Below are 17,280 nucleotides of genomic sequence, written 5' to 3'. Positions count from 1 at the left end.
TATTTAGTTTTTATTGTTTTATTTTATTTTAATTTTTATTTGTAAAAGATTTGGTGCCATATTTGAAAATTGTTAACTGACTAAACAGTTGAGAGAAAAATGTTTCCCAAATAACCTTTCAGTGAGTAGTTAAAATAATCTTTTTTTTTCTTCATCTTCTTAGTTTGAGTGTTTTAATTGAAAGACCTTTTCCCATCCCAAAGAACGTTTCATTGATGTTAAATGTTCTTAATTCACATGCTTCTGTCAAGAGAAGAATCATTATTTTTAAAAGGTATAGGGTTTTGGGAAGACTGTCTGTGATGTTAAATTTTACTTAAAAAATGCTCAAAAATTATGTTTCTAATTTACTAAAGAACTTTGCATTCCACTGTATTAAGTGTTTTTGTTAAATAGCCATTGTGCACCTTGTATAATATTTGAACAATAGTTAATTGTGTGTGCATGTTTACAACAAGTTATATGCTTGGGACCTTGAACAAAGAATGATGTAGACCCTTATTAAAGGGAATTACATTATGTCCTAACCAAGCACGATGCAATAAACTGATAAGCTTTTTCAGGACGGGACGTTTTGGTTGCTTTGTAATACCGGCTAGTTCTTGCTCACTACATGTTAAATATCAAATATATTCTGATTGGCAGTAACTGGAATGCGTTGTGCAGCATTATTTTATTTATTTACTTTTTACTGGTGAACAGACTTGACATTGCACCTCCTTAGGCTTTGTCTACTTGTACGTTAATAAAATGAGAACAGATATGAAGGGGTTTATACAATAGGATGCTTTTCTAGTGGTGTTCTCAACATCTACACTTTTGAAAGTTTTATATCTGACCACAAGGTGGCAGTGAATGCATTTAGATGGGGCTGGGTGTAGCACTAAGGAAATTATCTACAGTAGTTGTATAATAATATCCAATATACAATAATATATTATACAGATAGATTATGCATTGTCAATTACCAGAATAACAATTTGAGTGAAAACATGGAGTGAAAAAAAGCTTATTTGGTTTGTCCCCATTTCGCTTTAATGACAGCAGTGCTGGAGCTGCTTGAACTCCACATGTTTGTGTCAGACCTGATGATCATGTTCTTCAGCATGATTTGAGCATCATCCAAAGAGCATCTTGAGCTTCAGCAGACACAAGAATGTCAATCAGTTATCAATGTCACACAGTTACTTTGTTTGTTAGTTACTTTTAGTTACATTTACATTAGTTACATTTTTTTTTTTTTAAGAAGACTCTTCTGCTCATCAAGGCTGCATTTATTTGATCAAAAACACAGGGGAAAAACATTAATATTGTAAAATATTATTACAATTTAAAATAATGGTTTTCTATTTTAATATACCTTAAAACATAATTTATTTCTGTTATGTAAAGCTAAATTTTCATCAGCCATTACTCCAGTCTTCAGTGTCACATGCCCTTATGTCCTCATATTCTGATTATTATCAATATTCAAAACAGTTTTGTTGCTTAATATTTAATTTTTTTTTTTTTTTTTTGGAATCTACTTTTTTCAGGATCGTTTCATGAATAAAAAGATAAAAAGCAGCATTTATTCAAAATAGTAATAGTAAAATAGATGTATACTTTGAATAAATGCTGTTTTAACTTTTTATTCATAAAAATATTCCTGAAAAAAAAAGAATCACAGGTTCCAAAAAAAAAAAAAACTTAAGCAGCAAAACTGTCTCCAACATATATTCCAACAATAAAATGAGCAATATTACTGTTTTTTCTTCTTCTTCTGTATTTCTGATCAAATAAATGACAAACTTCATTCCAAAACATTAAAAATCTTACTGATCCCAAACATTTAAACAGCATGCCATGATTTCAAATGGCAGTTGTTAAAGAAACAAATATGATTTCAGCTTACATCTTGATTTTTATCCATTTTTTAGCCTATTTTAAATCATGTTTTGTCTTATTTCATTTTGTGGCCCCCTCCCAGCTTCTTGATTGAGAACCACTGACTTATTAAAAATATTTGTTTAATGTTTTTGTTTATTTTCAATGTGGTTTCAGATTTTAAATGTATTTTCAGACATTAAGACCCTACTTTTCTCTTCTAAGTTTGATTCAGCTATCTAAACTTAATTGTTTTTATTAGTCTACACACATTGTAAACACAAATGCATCTGCCACTATATGCTTTGTCATTGCATCATTTTCCACAACACACAGATTTCCCTTTAATCCAGTAAATATTTGCATGCCTTTCCCTGGCAGAAGGACGGTGGGCCATGTGCTAATTGACAGTGAAAACTATAATAGTGCGTCACGTGCATAACTTGCATAATGTTACATGCAGACAAAAACAGCTATGATGGAGACAAGCTGGAGAGCAGCAGCCCAGACGAGAGGTGGACATAGTCATCAATGACTCTGTTTATTTCTGTCCAGGCAAGGAAATGAGCGATTGTGTTCTCAGATTAGCACTACTAAACAGATGAGGATGTTTACACAGGAAATCAGATGATGATTATCACTTTCTGTCCCCTCTATGCCATATGGAGTGATGCATTATGATAATTCGGAGGATGAATCACAGTTCAATGCCTCTATGAATTTTATCAAGGCACTCATGCATAAAAATCCTTTCTGTTATGATGCAGCCAGATGCGGTTTCATGTTTATCAGTGTGCTATCTCATATTAAAAACCCATGTTTCTTTATCCGAATTAGACATTAAGTCATTGTACACCCTACATCATGTCCATCGGATGTGGTTTTTCCTGCTTTATCCTCTCTCTTTTTATCGCCATCTGTGCCTTGAAGTCAATGGCAGCAGAGTGTGCAAAGATAAGATGTGAGAGGTTTACAGGTTTTATTGAACGCTGTACAAACTGGGAAATCTCATCCTGAAATGTGGCATGACACTTCTGGAGACTCGATATGTCATTACAGCCACAGATCATCGTCTACACAGCCTGACGGGTCAGAGAACATCACATGAACACAGGCCTGACAAAAACAACCAAGGTCAAAGCTCACTGCCGAGGCGTGACAGCATTGATAATTAAATCCACCCACGGTCTTTAATACACCAGAACTTTAAAACATCTTTAACAGCAGCGAGCTGCATGTGGTCAGATGCATCGGTTTTCTAAACGATCAAGGTTTTGTTAGTTCTGCTGGAATAGTGCTATTGAATCTGACAAACCTGAATAGCTGAGTGATGGAGATACAAGGATAAAAAAACCTTGCTGAGCTATAGAAGGTGACACAAAAAGTTAAAACAACACTAAATGTTGTTGCTAAGAGCCTAAAATCTTTTCTGTCTTTAAAGGGATAATTCAGACAATGGGGACCAGACATTCTTTGGTTACTTCAAATTATCTCCTTTTTTGTTCCGCTGAAGATAGAACAAGTTTGGAACAACTTGAGGGTAAGGGGTCTGTAAGAGTGTAAATTTTCCATGATGTATGCTCACATGAAATAAACACTCCAGTCATATCAGTAGCATAATAAAATCTAATTTATTCTATATGGTGCAAGTTCCCTTATGACCAGCCAAACTTTCTCACTTTCTCTCAATAACCTTCCTGTTATAAGACACATTCATTCATGGAATAAATAAATCATATCTCTTTGTCAATAGCGAAATGCTACAATGGTATTAGTAACTGAAAAATAGTTGTGTGATTTTACATTCACACCACTAGGTGTCAGTATGACTCTTTTATTGCCTATAATCAAACAAAAATTTTATTTAATTTAAAAAGAGTTCACCTTTAAATGTTGGTTATGCTTTGCACATTTCATAATATATGAAATGTGATGGTGTTGTAGGTGCAATTTATGTACAGTTAAAGTTTTTTTTAGATAAAATCTATTAAAATGTCAAGTGGATGTGAGAATGTATGTATCTGTAAAAAATGATGCATTTGGTTGCACTTCTTGTGATCTCACTAGACTGGAGAAGAGAAGCAGACTTGCTGCTCTAAGCAGATACAGTATGTTGCATCTGCCATCAAAAAGAGATATATATTTTTTTTTTTAAGTTAGTCTGTGGCTGGAAAAGGGAGTATTTACTGTGAAATTTTCTAAAAGCATGGTTGCTGCAACCACTGTATTTGGTAATAAGAAAAAATGTTCATAGAATCACAGATTTTTAGGAGAGCTGAGATAAAAGACGAGGGTCTCGCAATGGCCATGTTTGAGAGAGATATGTAATGATGAGAATGTAGAAAGGGACTCTGAATTGCTATCATTACAATCAGTATAATTAGAATCCTGCTTGGGCAGGTCCAGCAGGCACAGATGAAGCAATCAGATGTCACTACACATGGCTAAATCTCAAATAAATCCTCAATTTTGATGAGCTCTCACTGCGATTATGTTATGAAGTGTTATTTGACTGTTCAGTGACTCTATATTTTTGCAAAACCCCTGACCTACATTTTTGCAAAACTCCAAAAACATAACTATGCATAGGCCTACAGTTCACTGCAGTTTCTAGCTGAAATGAACACTTGTGAGAGTAAATCACCAATGACTTTTATTCCTTTCATAGAAATTATGGTTACAAAGGCAGTTTATAAATTAATAGATTCACTTTCACTCAATTCCTTGCACAATACTTTGTTATGACCTCAAAAAAAACTTTCACCATAATGCATGATTTGCAAATGAATACATTTTGACGTTTGCATCACATAACCAGCTCCATAGTTTTTCTGACCTAGTAAACTTGCTCGGTAGATCACCTGATAGAGCATTCTACTTGTAATGTGAAGCACTCGGGTATGAGTTCAGTAAAACCCATTTTGTGATAAAAGCTCAAAGACTTGTACAAGCAAGCTAAAATTACATGGTTCTGTCAGAAAATGCGTTTTTATCTCAAGTTTGCTTTTGTTAATATTATCGGTTAGTTTTATGGTCGGGTTTAGTGTAGGTGGTGTGTTGCTTTAAAACACAATAGAGCATTAACCTTTCAGCACCCCGCAACAAACCTTTCATTTCCAAACTCAGATGATACATAGAACAACCAGTATATAAAAAAAAAGAAAAAAAAAAAAACACATTGCCAGATTAATGTTCTTCTGTTTCAGAGAAAACTGAACACACTTATAGCACCACTTACAGGACATTTCACTTTGAACGTGATGCAAACCGTGCAAGAAGCAATCATTTTGCAGAAATGTTGTCAAAGGCACATTTCTCCAATGTGCCTGGACCGAATAATAGCCACACATGAAAATTCACTCTCACGTCGTTCCACCTTTTATGTTCCATATGAGAAAGCAAGTCATACAAGTTTGTAACAACATAAGTGTGAGTAAATGACAGAATTTACATTTCTGGGTGAACTATCTCTTTAAGTTCTTGACCTTATTTAGAACAGTTTAGTGGTTTATTGCATGTGTGTGCATTGCATTTATTGTGTGTGTGTGTACTTTTTTATAGTAGAATCTGATCAATTCTCAACATTATTAAATGAGCTAGCATCTCCTTCATTGTTCTTGCTGATTAGAAGGTGACAGCCATTGAGTGTCTCCAAATGACATAAGGGCTTCCATGTGATCTAAAATGTTCTCCTACACTCATTCTAATTCCATCACCATGACAACAAACAGCTACAAAGTCACTGCCCAGCTAGCAGCCGAACCACACAAGGTGGTTTTAAAAATCAGTTTTGTATTAGCAGCACTTAACAACCACCCAAGGTGTTGCTGTAGCTTCCTATACTTGTGCAGTACTGTCACTAGATTTGCTGTTAAGAAGCTGGGTTTATTCAGTCTCATGTAATGGTCTTGTGCTATCTCTTCACAACTTTTCCATGCAGCTGAACAGATCAGAAGAGCAAAGGTGCAAAACAGGCTTTATTGACCAATGCAGATTTATCTCTTTAACAAGCCTAGCAAAGCTATTTTAACCTTCAAGGATGCTGGAAGCTGATTTGATATGAGCACCATAATAGTATTTAGGTGAGACTTTATCTTCTTCATTTTTCTCCATTACAAAGCGTGAGAGAAGAGCTGAATTGATCCGATCTCCTGCAGCACTAAAGAAGTTGTTGAGGTAACACAGAGGTGCACAGCTGATGTTCCCACATCACAAATAAGAAAGTTTATTGTATATGCTGCAGCCTTAATTTGGGCTGTTTACCATAGCCCTTGGGGGTATGTATGCAATTTTTGGGAGGTGAGATGGAGCTTATATAGTCAAACATGATAAAGACCAGGGAATTTCAAAATGATGATGCAAAGGAGCCTTAGAAATATTTTCTCTCTCTCTTTCTCTCCATGCATGAAGTCTATTTATAATGTTTGAGAATTTTTGATTTCATAAAGTGAAGTTGCTTGCAAAACTAAACAGCTTTTATATTGTCACTGTACAGAAACTTAAGGAAATTAAAACACTATCTGGAAAATAATTTGTATTATTACTCTACCCATTAGAGTCTAAAGAGGACTCTATATGGCAAGAAACTCTTGATACAAGAAAACAACCATATAAATAAAACACACAAAACATTGCTGTCAGTAAAATAATTCAAATGCATTTTTTTTCCATATTTAGAAAGAATGAAAAATGTAACAGCACTATCAAATTCATGTCATGTCTACCAAATGATGATTTATGACTTCAGCAAGTCCTGAATTTTTTTAAACCAATCAAACATCCGAAACAAACAGTGATGCTTTAAATAACAAATAGGCTTTGATGCTTTATTTTACAACAAACTGAAGTTTTTAACATTTCATTTAAACACTTTTATAAACCATATAAAAATTTAATTATTTACACATCAAAAACTTTTGTAATCAATCATAATGCATGGCTGTACAACACTCCCAGGTCATTAACAGCACTTTATTTGCTTGCTTTATATGCACCCTCCACATTTTAACAAGTACTTAAGCTAAAACTTAAAGCTTAAAATCCAGATTTACAGTAATGCTATTACAACACAGCCAAAAAGATGCACAAATCTTCACCCTCGGAGCATGACAACTTCAATCCACACTTGCATCAGTCCGTCGTAGCCCACCCATATGGTTTATTTACAGTTTGATAATGATGGTCATAAAATGTTCATCTATGTCTCAGTGACCAAAAATCCTACTTAGTTGAACATAAAAGTTAATGGTTGCTTCAGAGATGCAATGGAAATGTCATGAACTGGAAAAGGTTAAAGCCAAAAGGCATATTTGAGCTGACCTTTACATTACGTACTTGCTAATTAATTCCCATTTTGCATAAACCACATAACTGAGATTTAAAGGTTAAACTTCCACAGCTGCTTGATATTGGGTTTATGAATGGATAAGGAAATGTGTGCAAATGTTTCAAAGGCTCTCGTGTGTATAACTTGAAACGGCAATCAACGATGCAAAACCATTTCAGACTTCAATTAGGCTAAGAAACCAGGTCCGAGTGAATATGAGAAGGTGCCATCAAGAAGTAAAAAGGCAAAAATAGCTATTAAACTAAAAGAGTATGAAGGAAATATGAGTGTGTCTTAGTGCTAATTTGCGATTAAAAAGACATTAAGCTGGATAACCTCTGTCCGAGCAGGTTAATGACATGATGTCGGTAGCACTCATGACGTCTCAGCTTCACCAGAGCTTTAAAACTTCATCAGATCACAAGACTAAAAGGAATCTCAAGCCGGCTCTGGTTCACGCATGTTGGTTTGAGGTGGCATGAGCGTCAGCAGAGTGCAGGTGGACGACACACTAGAAAACCGCTCATGGAGAGAGTTGTTACCGTTCCATCCGGGAACCACAGAGGATTCTACAGAGTTGACGCAGTTTGAATCACTGTCAGAACCTGGACAAATTCCTAGAAATAGTTTCTGAAGAACCAAATTGAATTTCCTTCTAAAGCTATGGTTGATCCAGAAATAGAAGATACAATTGAGGAAGCCATTGGAGGTTGGTAACCACACAGCAATAAACTCGATCCATTCGGGGACACCACTGCCTGAAATCGCTGTGAACAAGGAAAGCATGCTTTAGGACTTATTCGTTCTTCAACATATAAGCATCATGGTAATAACTACTAAATAAATGACATTTGCAAAGCAACATCTATTCCAGACAACCTATGTAAGAAATAACCGACTTCCCATGTCGTTTCAAACCTCTAGGGGTGTGATTGTACATCATTACTACACTTAAAGTGGGCATGAAACGGAAATTCAACTTGTTTTCCAAGGCTGCATTTACACTGCAGGTCTTGATGCCCAAATCCGATTTTCTGACTATATCCGATTTTTTTGACGACCCGCTCTTTTAAAAGTGACCCGTATCCGATTTTTGCATTTACACTATACACTGCTGAAACTACCAAACGTAGACGTTCTGACCCGGAAAAGGAAGTAAAACAGCAAAAAATACAATGGATGCAGATGCAAATAAAATTATACATATTGTTTTGCTTTCCACAATATTTTGACTTAAAAGACATGAAACCTCCGCATTGCTCCACTGTGTGTCTCCTTCGTCCTCCATCGTCATGTGATCATGTCATGTGATCTCAGTTGGTGGTGTCCACCTGAGTTGACGTCACTTTTTTAATGACGTACGACTCGCATTTACTGGGGAATATCCGATTTGTCTGCTAACATGGCACACGCAAATGCACGTATCCAATTCATATCCGATTTATTACCACATATGAATGAGGCCTGAATCCGATCTGAGAAAATCGGAACCCATGCGTTTTTTTCCTGCTTACACGTTCACCGGTCATATTCGATCTGTGCCACATGAGAGGAAAAAAAAAAATCGGAATTGGGTCACTTGAACCATGCAGTGTAAATGGGGCCTAATTGGTTCGACATAATGATTGAGAACAATTCATCCATGCATGGTGACATACACCGGACTTCTCTTATCATTAAAGGGATAGTTAAAAAAAAAAAAAAAAAAAAAAAGATGCTATTTTAAAGAATGATGTTAACCAAAGAGTTTCAGCCTTGTATTCTTGCATTCTTTCTTCGTATTGCCTATATGTACAGTGGAACACAATGGGAACTGAAACTGTTTAGACACCAACATTCTTCAAAATATCTTCTGTTACTTGTTACATTCTGACTAAGTATTATTTGGGCTAAATCATGCTTTTTTAAACTATGGTGGTGTTAATTACATTTCTATTAAAAGGGTTAACCTACAACATTTCACAAATATCCTCAGTCAACTACTGTCAAAAGTATGAACATGGCAGATGACCTGTCCATAAAAATTATTCAAATGTTAAACAACTAAAATCAGCTGCTGAATTTAAATGTTTAACCTTTTCAGGCTGTGTCAGAACACAGAGTATTTTTAAATACTTCAATCCAATTAAACATGGAAGGTTGAGTATGTTTTTGGCTAAATTGACTTTTAACAGTAAAGTAGACTCTGCATACAGTAACATGTTACTCAATACAATATCTATGCATTTGTTTTACACTCCTGCAGTTATTTAGCAAAATGCTCAAGCTGCTCTTTCCCACACAACCAAAGTAGACCGTAAATAAGGACTGTCAAACAAGTGCCATAAAAGTGGGCAATTTAAACGCCATGTAGGAGGGCTTCAGTCTCCTTGTCTTGTCTTTCATCTCAGCTCCCCTAAAACTCTGTGATTATCTCTTCATGTTCACTGAAAACAGCAGCTGCAGTAAGCTATCTGAGGTCATTGCATTCAGTTTAACATTAAAGTATTATACCTCCCTTTTTAGACAGTGACAGACCGGCCATATAGGCCTAGGCACCATAACCACAGACCACTGCTTTACATTTAGATGTAACAGACATGCACGTGAAGCATACATGTTCCAGTGAATTTACAAACAAAGTAATAAAAGAGCAATGGTAACACTTTTCAATAAGGTTTCACTCGTTACAATTAGTTGTTATAAACTAAAACTGAAAAATACATCTGAAGCATGTATTACCTTCTGCGGTCTTCGGTCTTCTTTCTGACCGGAGAAGTTTACGTTTTGAATTTTTAAAAATCAAAGCTTCATCGGAATGGTACGAAACTTGGTGACTTTTATGGCACTTGGAACGTGAACACAGAAAAAAAAAAAAGACCATGATTTGAACAGGCTAAGTGGCCAAAAAAAAAGTCACACTCTTGGTCTTTGGTTAAAAATGACCGACCATAGAAAATGAATGGGAAACGGACAAAAACAACAACAATTCAGAGAATTTTTGTGTGCACGATCTACAAATCAGCCACGATGAAAAAAAAAAAAAAAAAAAAAAAAAGTACTCAGCAATGAAGGGATGAAACTCTAAAACATCAAGAGTGCAAAACAGACACACCCACTCACACTTATACACACAAACACCTATAAACTGGTGTGACTAACACAGCAAATATGTAAAATAAAATCAATAATTCAACCACAATGCAGTAAAAAAGTGGACCGCAAGGAAGGGGTTACACTCTAAAACATCAAGAGTGCAAAACAGACACATCCACACACACTCACACGCACACATTAACAATTAAACACACTCAAATGGAATAACCATATATCCAAAATGAGTCAGAATTCTGAAATAAGAGGTTAAAAATGAGATCAGACCCAGAAGGATTAAATTCTGAAAAAGCATTCCTATTCATTTGTTACATTTTTATAGAATTTTAATGCTGTGTGTAACCAAATGCTTTCTCTGTGTTCAGGTTTGACGGTAGTAGAAATAATGCAAAAACTGACATTTCAGATCAACATTTCAATAATATATATATATATATAAACCTTGACAAAAAGTAGTCTTTGAGAACGTCTTAATATACATTCAAGTCCACAACTTAATATAAGCAAGCTAAAAACAACTAGGGAATTCACAAGCCTCTCTATAGAACGCTATTCAGGCATTTAGTGGTTACACCATGAAACTGCATGTTTTTTCTTTCTTTGCTCTCACCAGGTGGCGCTAATCTGCATTCAAAAATTGGATTTGCAAGTCCTAGTCTCTATTTTAATCTGAAATACTACATTAATTGAAAAATAATTTTGAAAAATTAGATTTTTTTTAAATACTATTTTCAATGGGAATTTTTTTTTTTCATAATTATAATTTCATAAATATTAATTAGTACCATTAAACTATCTCAAAATACAAAAAAAAACAACAACAATAAAATACATATAGTCAATTTTATTAAAAAATTTAATAAAAATAAAAAACAATAAAAATAACAAACTAACTTATAGTCAATTTTATTATTTACTTTATGAAATATTTAAAACTGTCACCGTCCCACCTGTGGGACACTTGGCGCTAGGGCTGGGCGATATTTCGCATGTGATTGTGACGCGCATTTTTTCAGTGAAGCCTGTTCCCTGATTACCGCTAAATCGCCATCACCTGCTTTCAAATGGAGCGGCATTTAATAGACAGAGCCGTAGATCACTGACAAGCTATGCGGGGCCAATCGCTATATAAGTCGGCCCGTAGTGCCATTCATCAGATCATTCGACTGAAGCGACGATCATCGATTTGTGCAGCTTGTAGTGCGGCAAGTGACATAACGCTCGTTCCCTTATCTCAGGGAACCAAGGTTACGTTAAGCAACCGAAAGCGTTCCCTTTCAAACATTCACTCTCGTTATGTATGAGAATGAATCCAATCACGCCGCACTACAAGCAACAATCACATGCTGCTCTGCGAGCCCAATGTTAAAGCACTAATAAGGGCCCTAAGGGACTTGGGCATTATCTCGCCCCAAGCTTAGCTGAGGGCATGAGAAACCATTACCCATATGGGAGATTAGACAGATAGAATCCGCGCCTGCAGGGCGGGGATGTCCAAGTTATAGAATCTGTCAAAAGTGGACGGTGACGACCAGCCTGCGGCTGCACAGATCTCACTGATAGATATGCCACTGGACCACGCCCATGAGGAAGCCATTCCCCTTGTGGAGCAGGCTCTTACACCAATAGGGCATTCCAGTCCTTCCGATGCGTAAGCCAGAGCTATTGCATCAACAATCCAGCGAGACAGTCTTTGCTTGATAACCGGCAGACCTTTCTGGCAGCCTCCAAAGCAAACAAACAGTTGTTCAGACTGCCTGAACAGTTTAGAACGTTCCACATAGACTCTCAGAGCCCTAACAGGGCAGAGAGTATTCAGTCCCTATTCGCCGTCTGCAGCGGGGAGCACCAATAGGGATATTACTTGCGCTCTAAAGGGAGTAGAGAGCACTTTAGGAACATAGCTGTGTCTTGGTTTCAAAATGACCTTGCAGTCATTGAGCTCAAACTCAAGATACAAAGCGCTGACTGACAATGCTTGTAAGTCACCCACTCGCTTAACCGACACCAAAGCAAGGAGAAGGGCCCTTTTAAGCAATAAGGGCCACAAGTCAGCCGAACTAAATGGCTCAAATTGGGGCCTTTTTAGGGGCCCTAGGACAGTGGATAGTTTCAGTCTCCTCGCATCCTTCAGAAATTTAACAACCAAGTTGTTTCTGCCTATTGAATGGCCGACCTCGAGAGAACGATTCGCCGCGATGGCTGCCATATATACTTTGAGTGTGGATGGGGCGCGCCCCTTATCCAGCAACTCTTGCAGAAAGGTCAGCACGCAGGACACGTCACATGAAAACGGGTCCAATTGCCATGCAGAGCACCAATTGAGGAATAATGACCATTTCTGGCCATAGAGCCTTCGCGTAGACAGCGCCCTTGCCTCAAGAATGGTGCTGCTTACTCTCGCTGGGAGCCTATCAGACTCCCGTCGAGGCACCAGACGTGAAGGCTCCACAGCTCTCTTTACAATCTGCATCAGCTCTGAAAACCAAGCCTGGTTCTTCCGGAGTGGAGCTACTAAGAGGGAGCATTTGGTTTCCCTGACTCGCCTGATGATCTGGGGATTCAGGGCGATAGGAGGAAATGCATACAGGCAGGCCCTGGGCCAATCATGGGCCAGGGTGTCTCTCTGTATCAAGAAAAATGTTGAGCAATGAGAGTTGTCTTCCGAGGCAAAGAGGTCGACCTCTGCTATGCCAAAGACCACCCAAATTCACTGCACCATCTGAGGATGTAGCGCCCAATCGCCTGGGTTCCTTCTGTGCCCAAAGAAGGAGCTGATGAACCAATCTGTATAAGGCGTGAGACCTGAGGCTGCCTTGGTGATTGATATAAGACACCATGGTCATGCTGTCCGAGCGGATCAGGACGTGGTGGCCCTTGATGGCCGGAAGGAAGGATTACAGGGCTAAAGAGACCACCAACATTTCTAGGCAGTGCTGCTGAGCTTTCCAGGAGCCGAATGCTGGATTGCCCTCCAACAGCGTGCCCCACCCAGAGTTGGACCCGTCTGTTGTGATCACCTTCCTTCTGGAGGCCATGCCCATCCTCACTCCTGTCTGAAACAGGTGAGTGGTCTTCCAGAGGGCCACAGCGGTGGTCCACCCTGACTGGAAATCTCTTCAACCGCCAAGCAGAAGGTGGGACTCTGTCACAGAATCCAAAAAACCAGTCAACAGGTGTGTCGTCCACGGTTTGAGTGAAAAAGGTGCGTTCGACTTGAAGCACGGCTACGGGCGGCGATCAACGAGAGCAGCCGCTTGCAATCGGGGGAGTTGAAAACAGACATGTCAAGGACACTTTCTGCTCCCGGTTAGTGACACTCACGTGGTGCATACTTTATCACAGATGAAGTAAATTAAATGCAATATTTTTGGTCAAATACACAGACGTTTTTAGAAACGTTTTTCACAACAAAAACAGTTTTTTTACATACTGCTTACTCGTGATTTTTTCAAGAAAAGTTCAACATAATCATATACTATTTAAATACTAATAAAGTGGGTGTATATATGCTTTTATCAGTGTTGTATGATAAACGTTACTCAATACAACAGGCGACTACAGTAAAAAGCTTTTTACCGTTCAAAAAATACAGATTTGTGGCCATTATTGGAACTGAAAAGGTTAGAATAAAACCCGAAACACACGTGATCGTTGTCATGCGGTGAATCTGGCCAATCGTGAAGCAGCTGTGTCGTCCATCAGCGCTTGCAGTCGCTCTGGAAAACTGCGGCGGCTGAGTCAGCCGTCTCTCGAAACGTCGTGAATGACACACAGGACAGTGATCGTCGGCGCCGTGAAGTCGAAAATTCCCGGCATGCCTGCTTCAAGTCATTCCGATCGGTTTGCGCAGCGCTTCATGAAGCACCTATTGACTCGGGGGGTGTGTCAACCACCGTTTGATGTGTCTTACACGGTTTGAGGGAAGCAGGAAGCAGTCAATCGTTGAATCATCAGGGATTGATCCAGTGAGATCCATGCCCGCATTAGGGCGGAGTCTAGAACCGTTCCCAGAAAGACAGTTCATCGTCTGGGCAACAACTGGCCCTTGCGTGGGTTGATGACCAACCCGAGGCGCTCTAAGTGACTGAGCAGCAGCCCTTTGTGAGCGGTCAGTTCCCGTTCTGATCTGACTGGAACAAGCCATTCGTCGAGGTAGTTCAATACGCAGATTCCCATCTGCCTGAGAGGGGACGGCGCCGCGTCTTTGCACTTCAGTAAAAAGTGCGTGGGGCCAGGGACACTCCAAACGGAGGAATGCTTACTGATAGGCCACTCCCTCGATGCAAATCTCAAGAACGGTCTGTGACGGGGGGTTATGTGGATGTGAAAGTAAGCATCTTTCAAATCCATAGTCAAAAGCCAATCCTCGGGGCAAATATGCACGAGAATCTTTTTGACCGTCATCATCTTGAACGACCAGCGCATAAGTGAGCTGTTTAGATGTTTGAGATCTAGAATGGGTCTAAGCCCACCGTCTTTGTTTGGGACGAGGAAATAGCAGCTGAAAAAGCCTGACTCGCTGTCCGCTGGGGGCACTATTTCCACAGCGCCTTTTGCAAGCAGTGTTTGTACCTCCTGCCGGAGAACAATAGCTTCGTTGTCTGGGACAGAGGTTTGAACAACGCCTCTGAAGCAGTGCGGTCTGCGAGCGAAATGTAGCGAATAGTAGGGCTGCACGATTAATCGCATGCATTTGTCATGCGTGTCTCATCAGTAAAGCCGGTTCCGTTATTAGCGGTAAATGTCTGTCACCTGTTTTCAAACGGGAGCGGCAGTTAATACACAGAGCCGTAGTTCACTGACAAGCTACGCAATATTCTGTTCATAATTGAGATTAATCGCATTCGATTATGAACACGATATTGCGTAGCTTGTCAGTGAACTACGGCTCTGTGTATGAACTCCTGGTGCATTTGAAAACAGGTGACGGATATTTACCGCTAATCACAGAACCAGCTTTACTGATGAGACACGCATGACAAATGCATGCGATTAATTGTGCAGCCCTAGCGAATAGCCTCGTCAAATTGTTTCCAAAACCCATCTCGAGATTCCCGGAATGGCTGCCCAGGCCGTGTAATGGGAGGCGAGAGGTTTTATTTTCTCGAACGAGAACTCACCCTTGAAAAAGCAGGGAGTCTGTGTTCGTATAAGTGTTTGTGATTGACAGAGGATGAGGAAATTTGCTCTTTAGAGTATGTGGGTCTGCTATCACAGTGGTAAAAACCTGTGCTGCACCTGTGTCTTATATATATAAGACACACACATATATTTCTCATTGTTCGTTAACCTTATTGTAAAGTTAAATACCTAAAGCATTACCAGAGCAACTTAATACAATAACCACAATACTAAATACATCAACACAAAATATTGGGACTGTCAAAAGTTTTAAATAATGGCAATCATTTATTTGCGTATTCATTTGTTTCAAGTTCCTCAACACTTACACACACACACACAAAATAAAATAAAATATATTTTAAATGTTTTGCTCACTTAAATATTTTATAGAAAATTCATTTTCAGCCTTCATATACCAAAATAAATTTCCGATTGTATTATAATAGGATAATTATTTTTAAATTAAATTAAAATTATATTTAAAATACATTTTCAAAAATATCAACAACAATAAAATAAAAAAGTTTTAAAAATAAAAATAAAAAAATAAATAAAAGCAGCTTGGATATTCTGCTAAACATTTGCTTTTATTGTTCCATGCACAAAGCTAGGTTTTGAATAAACGATAGACTATTAATCATGAACTCAACTCACCATTGTACAGCATGATGACCATGCAGGGCGTCCAGCAGGTGTAGTAGACGGTCATGACTGGTACTAGAACGCGCAAGGCGACTTTAGGCCTGTATCCTCCACCCCAGCTGTGTCTTCTCAGCTTCAACCTCTGTCTCTTGGCGGCTATCCACAGTCTGAGGTTACAGAAGGTCATGATGGCCGAGCACGGGAAGAAGATGAAGCACGTCAGGGACAGAGAGTAAGAGACATTGCTGGAGTACAGCGGGTTGCACACGAGCGAGGCTCTGGAGAACTGCACTTCAATGATGCCCGCCGGGAACGAGATGGGAACGAGCAGGACGGGAGGGAACACCCACGCGAACGCGATCAGAAGCAGCGCTCGTCTCCTGGTCAGCATGGTGGAGTAGTTCAGAGGGTAAAACACCGCTATGTATCGTTCCAGGCTTATGGTTGCAAGGGTGTACATGCAGGTGGAATAAATAGCTGCGTTGAAAAATGCCACGACGTGACAGAAGGAGTCCGGGCCCGCGTTATATTCTTTCATGAAACTCACGCACAAATTGAGCGGCATGAGAAGCAGCCCGAACGCAGAGTCCGCTCCCGTTAACGATAAAAGAAAGTAGCGCGAGTTTCTCGACCACCCCGATACCGCTGAAGCTATGACCATCACCACAGCGATGTTTCCCAAAGTTACCATCACTCCCAAAACCGATATAATCCCGATTTTAATGGGGCGGTGAGCCTCCAGTGTCCTCTGTAGATCCGTGACATTCAAGTCCACATCTGTTGATGGAGTGGAAAGGTTGTTCATGCTGGACATCACGGCACATTTCCATCAGTGACCCATGGCTATTTGAAAAATCCTTATTTTTCAAACGTCACAAATAGTTTTAACAAAGATCAACTGTTTGCAAACAGAATCTAGATGGCAGACGCTCCAGGAAAGATGAACACCTGTAGCAAATCAAGCTCGGTCACGTGATGCCGCCGTCTTAATTATCACTTGTTTTCACAGGTGGCCCGTTTGAGAACGGAGAAGGCAAGCCGTCGTGTTGTTTTTTCAAGGAGACTTTATCAAACTCTTGGGGAAATGGTGCTAATAAACCCACTTGTTTTATTTTGACTATCTGAATAATGCAATGTTTTTCTTTTGAGTTATTTGGAATCATGTGTTGCAATGTAGAGGTCACAACAAAACTTTGTTTTGCAGAGATAAAATGTGGTCGCACAGC

The 17,280-nt window shown here is 38.9% G+C and overlaps 1 protein-coding gene across 1 annotated transcript; it reads right to left on the bottom strand.

The window, feature by feature from the left end:
- Positions 1-6,658: 6,658 nt before the first annotated feature.
- LOC109065264 (melatonin receptor type 1B-like) lies at positions 6,659-17,035 on the bottom strand. The gene is made up of 2 exons (XM_042761098.1): positions 16,067-17,035; positions 6,659-7,959 (listed from the first exon to the last, which is right to left on the bottom strand). Exons 1-2 carry the CDS (start codon positions 16,866-16,868, stop codon positions 7,631-7,633), a joined length of 1,131 nt encoding a protein of 376 aa, XP_042617032.1. The 5' UTR covers positions 16,869-17,035; the 3' UTR covers positions 6,659-7,630.
- Positions 17,036-17,280: the final 245 nt, after the last annotated feature.

The sequence above is a fragment of the Cyprinus carpio genome, chromosome A7 (genome assembly GCF_018340385.1).
Source record: "Cyprinus carpio isolate SPL01 chromosome A7, ASM1834038v1, whole genome shotgun sequence".
NCBI lineage: Eukaryota > Metazoa > Chordata > Actinopteri > Cypriniformes > Cyprinidae > Cyprinus > Cyprinus carpio.
The sequence above is the reverse complement of the archived record's forward strand: the minus strand, read 5'-3'. Positions and strand labels throughout refer to the sequence as shown.

What these genes read in the sequence shown, in the direction of transcription:
- LOC109065264 (XM_042761098.1), bottom strand. Translation starts at nt 16,868, where the DNA reads ATGTCCAGCATGAACAACCTTTCCACTCCATCAACAGATGTGGACTTG. An exon ending in GGTCATCATGCTGTACAATG is followed by an intron (nt 7,960 to 16,066) that starts GTGAGTTGAGTT and finishes CCTTGTTCACAG; the next exon opens with CGATTTCAGGCAGTGGTGTC.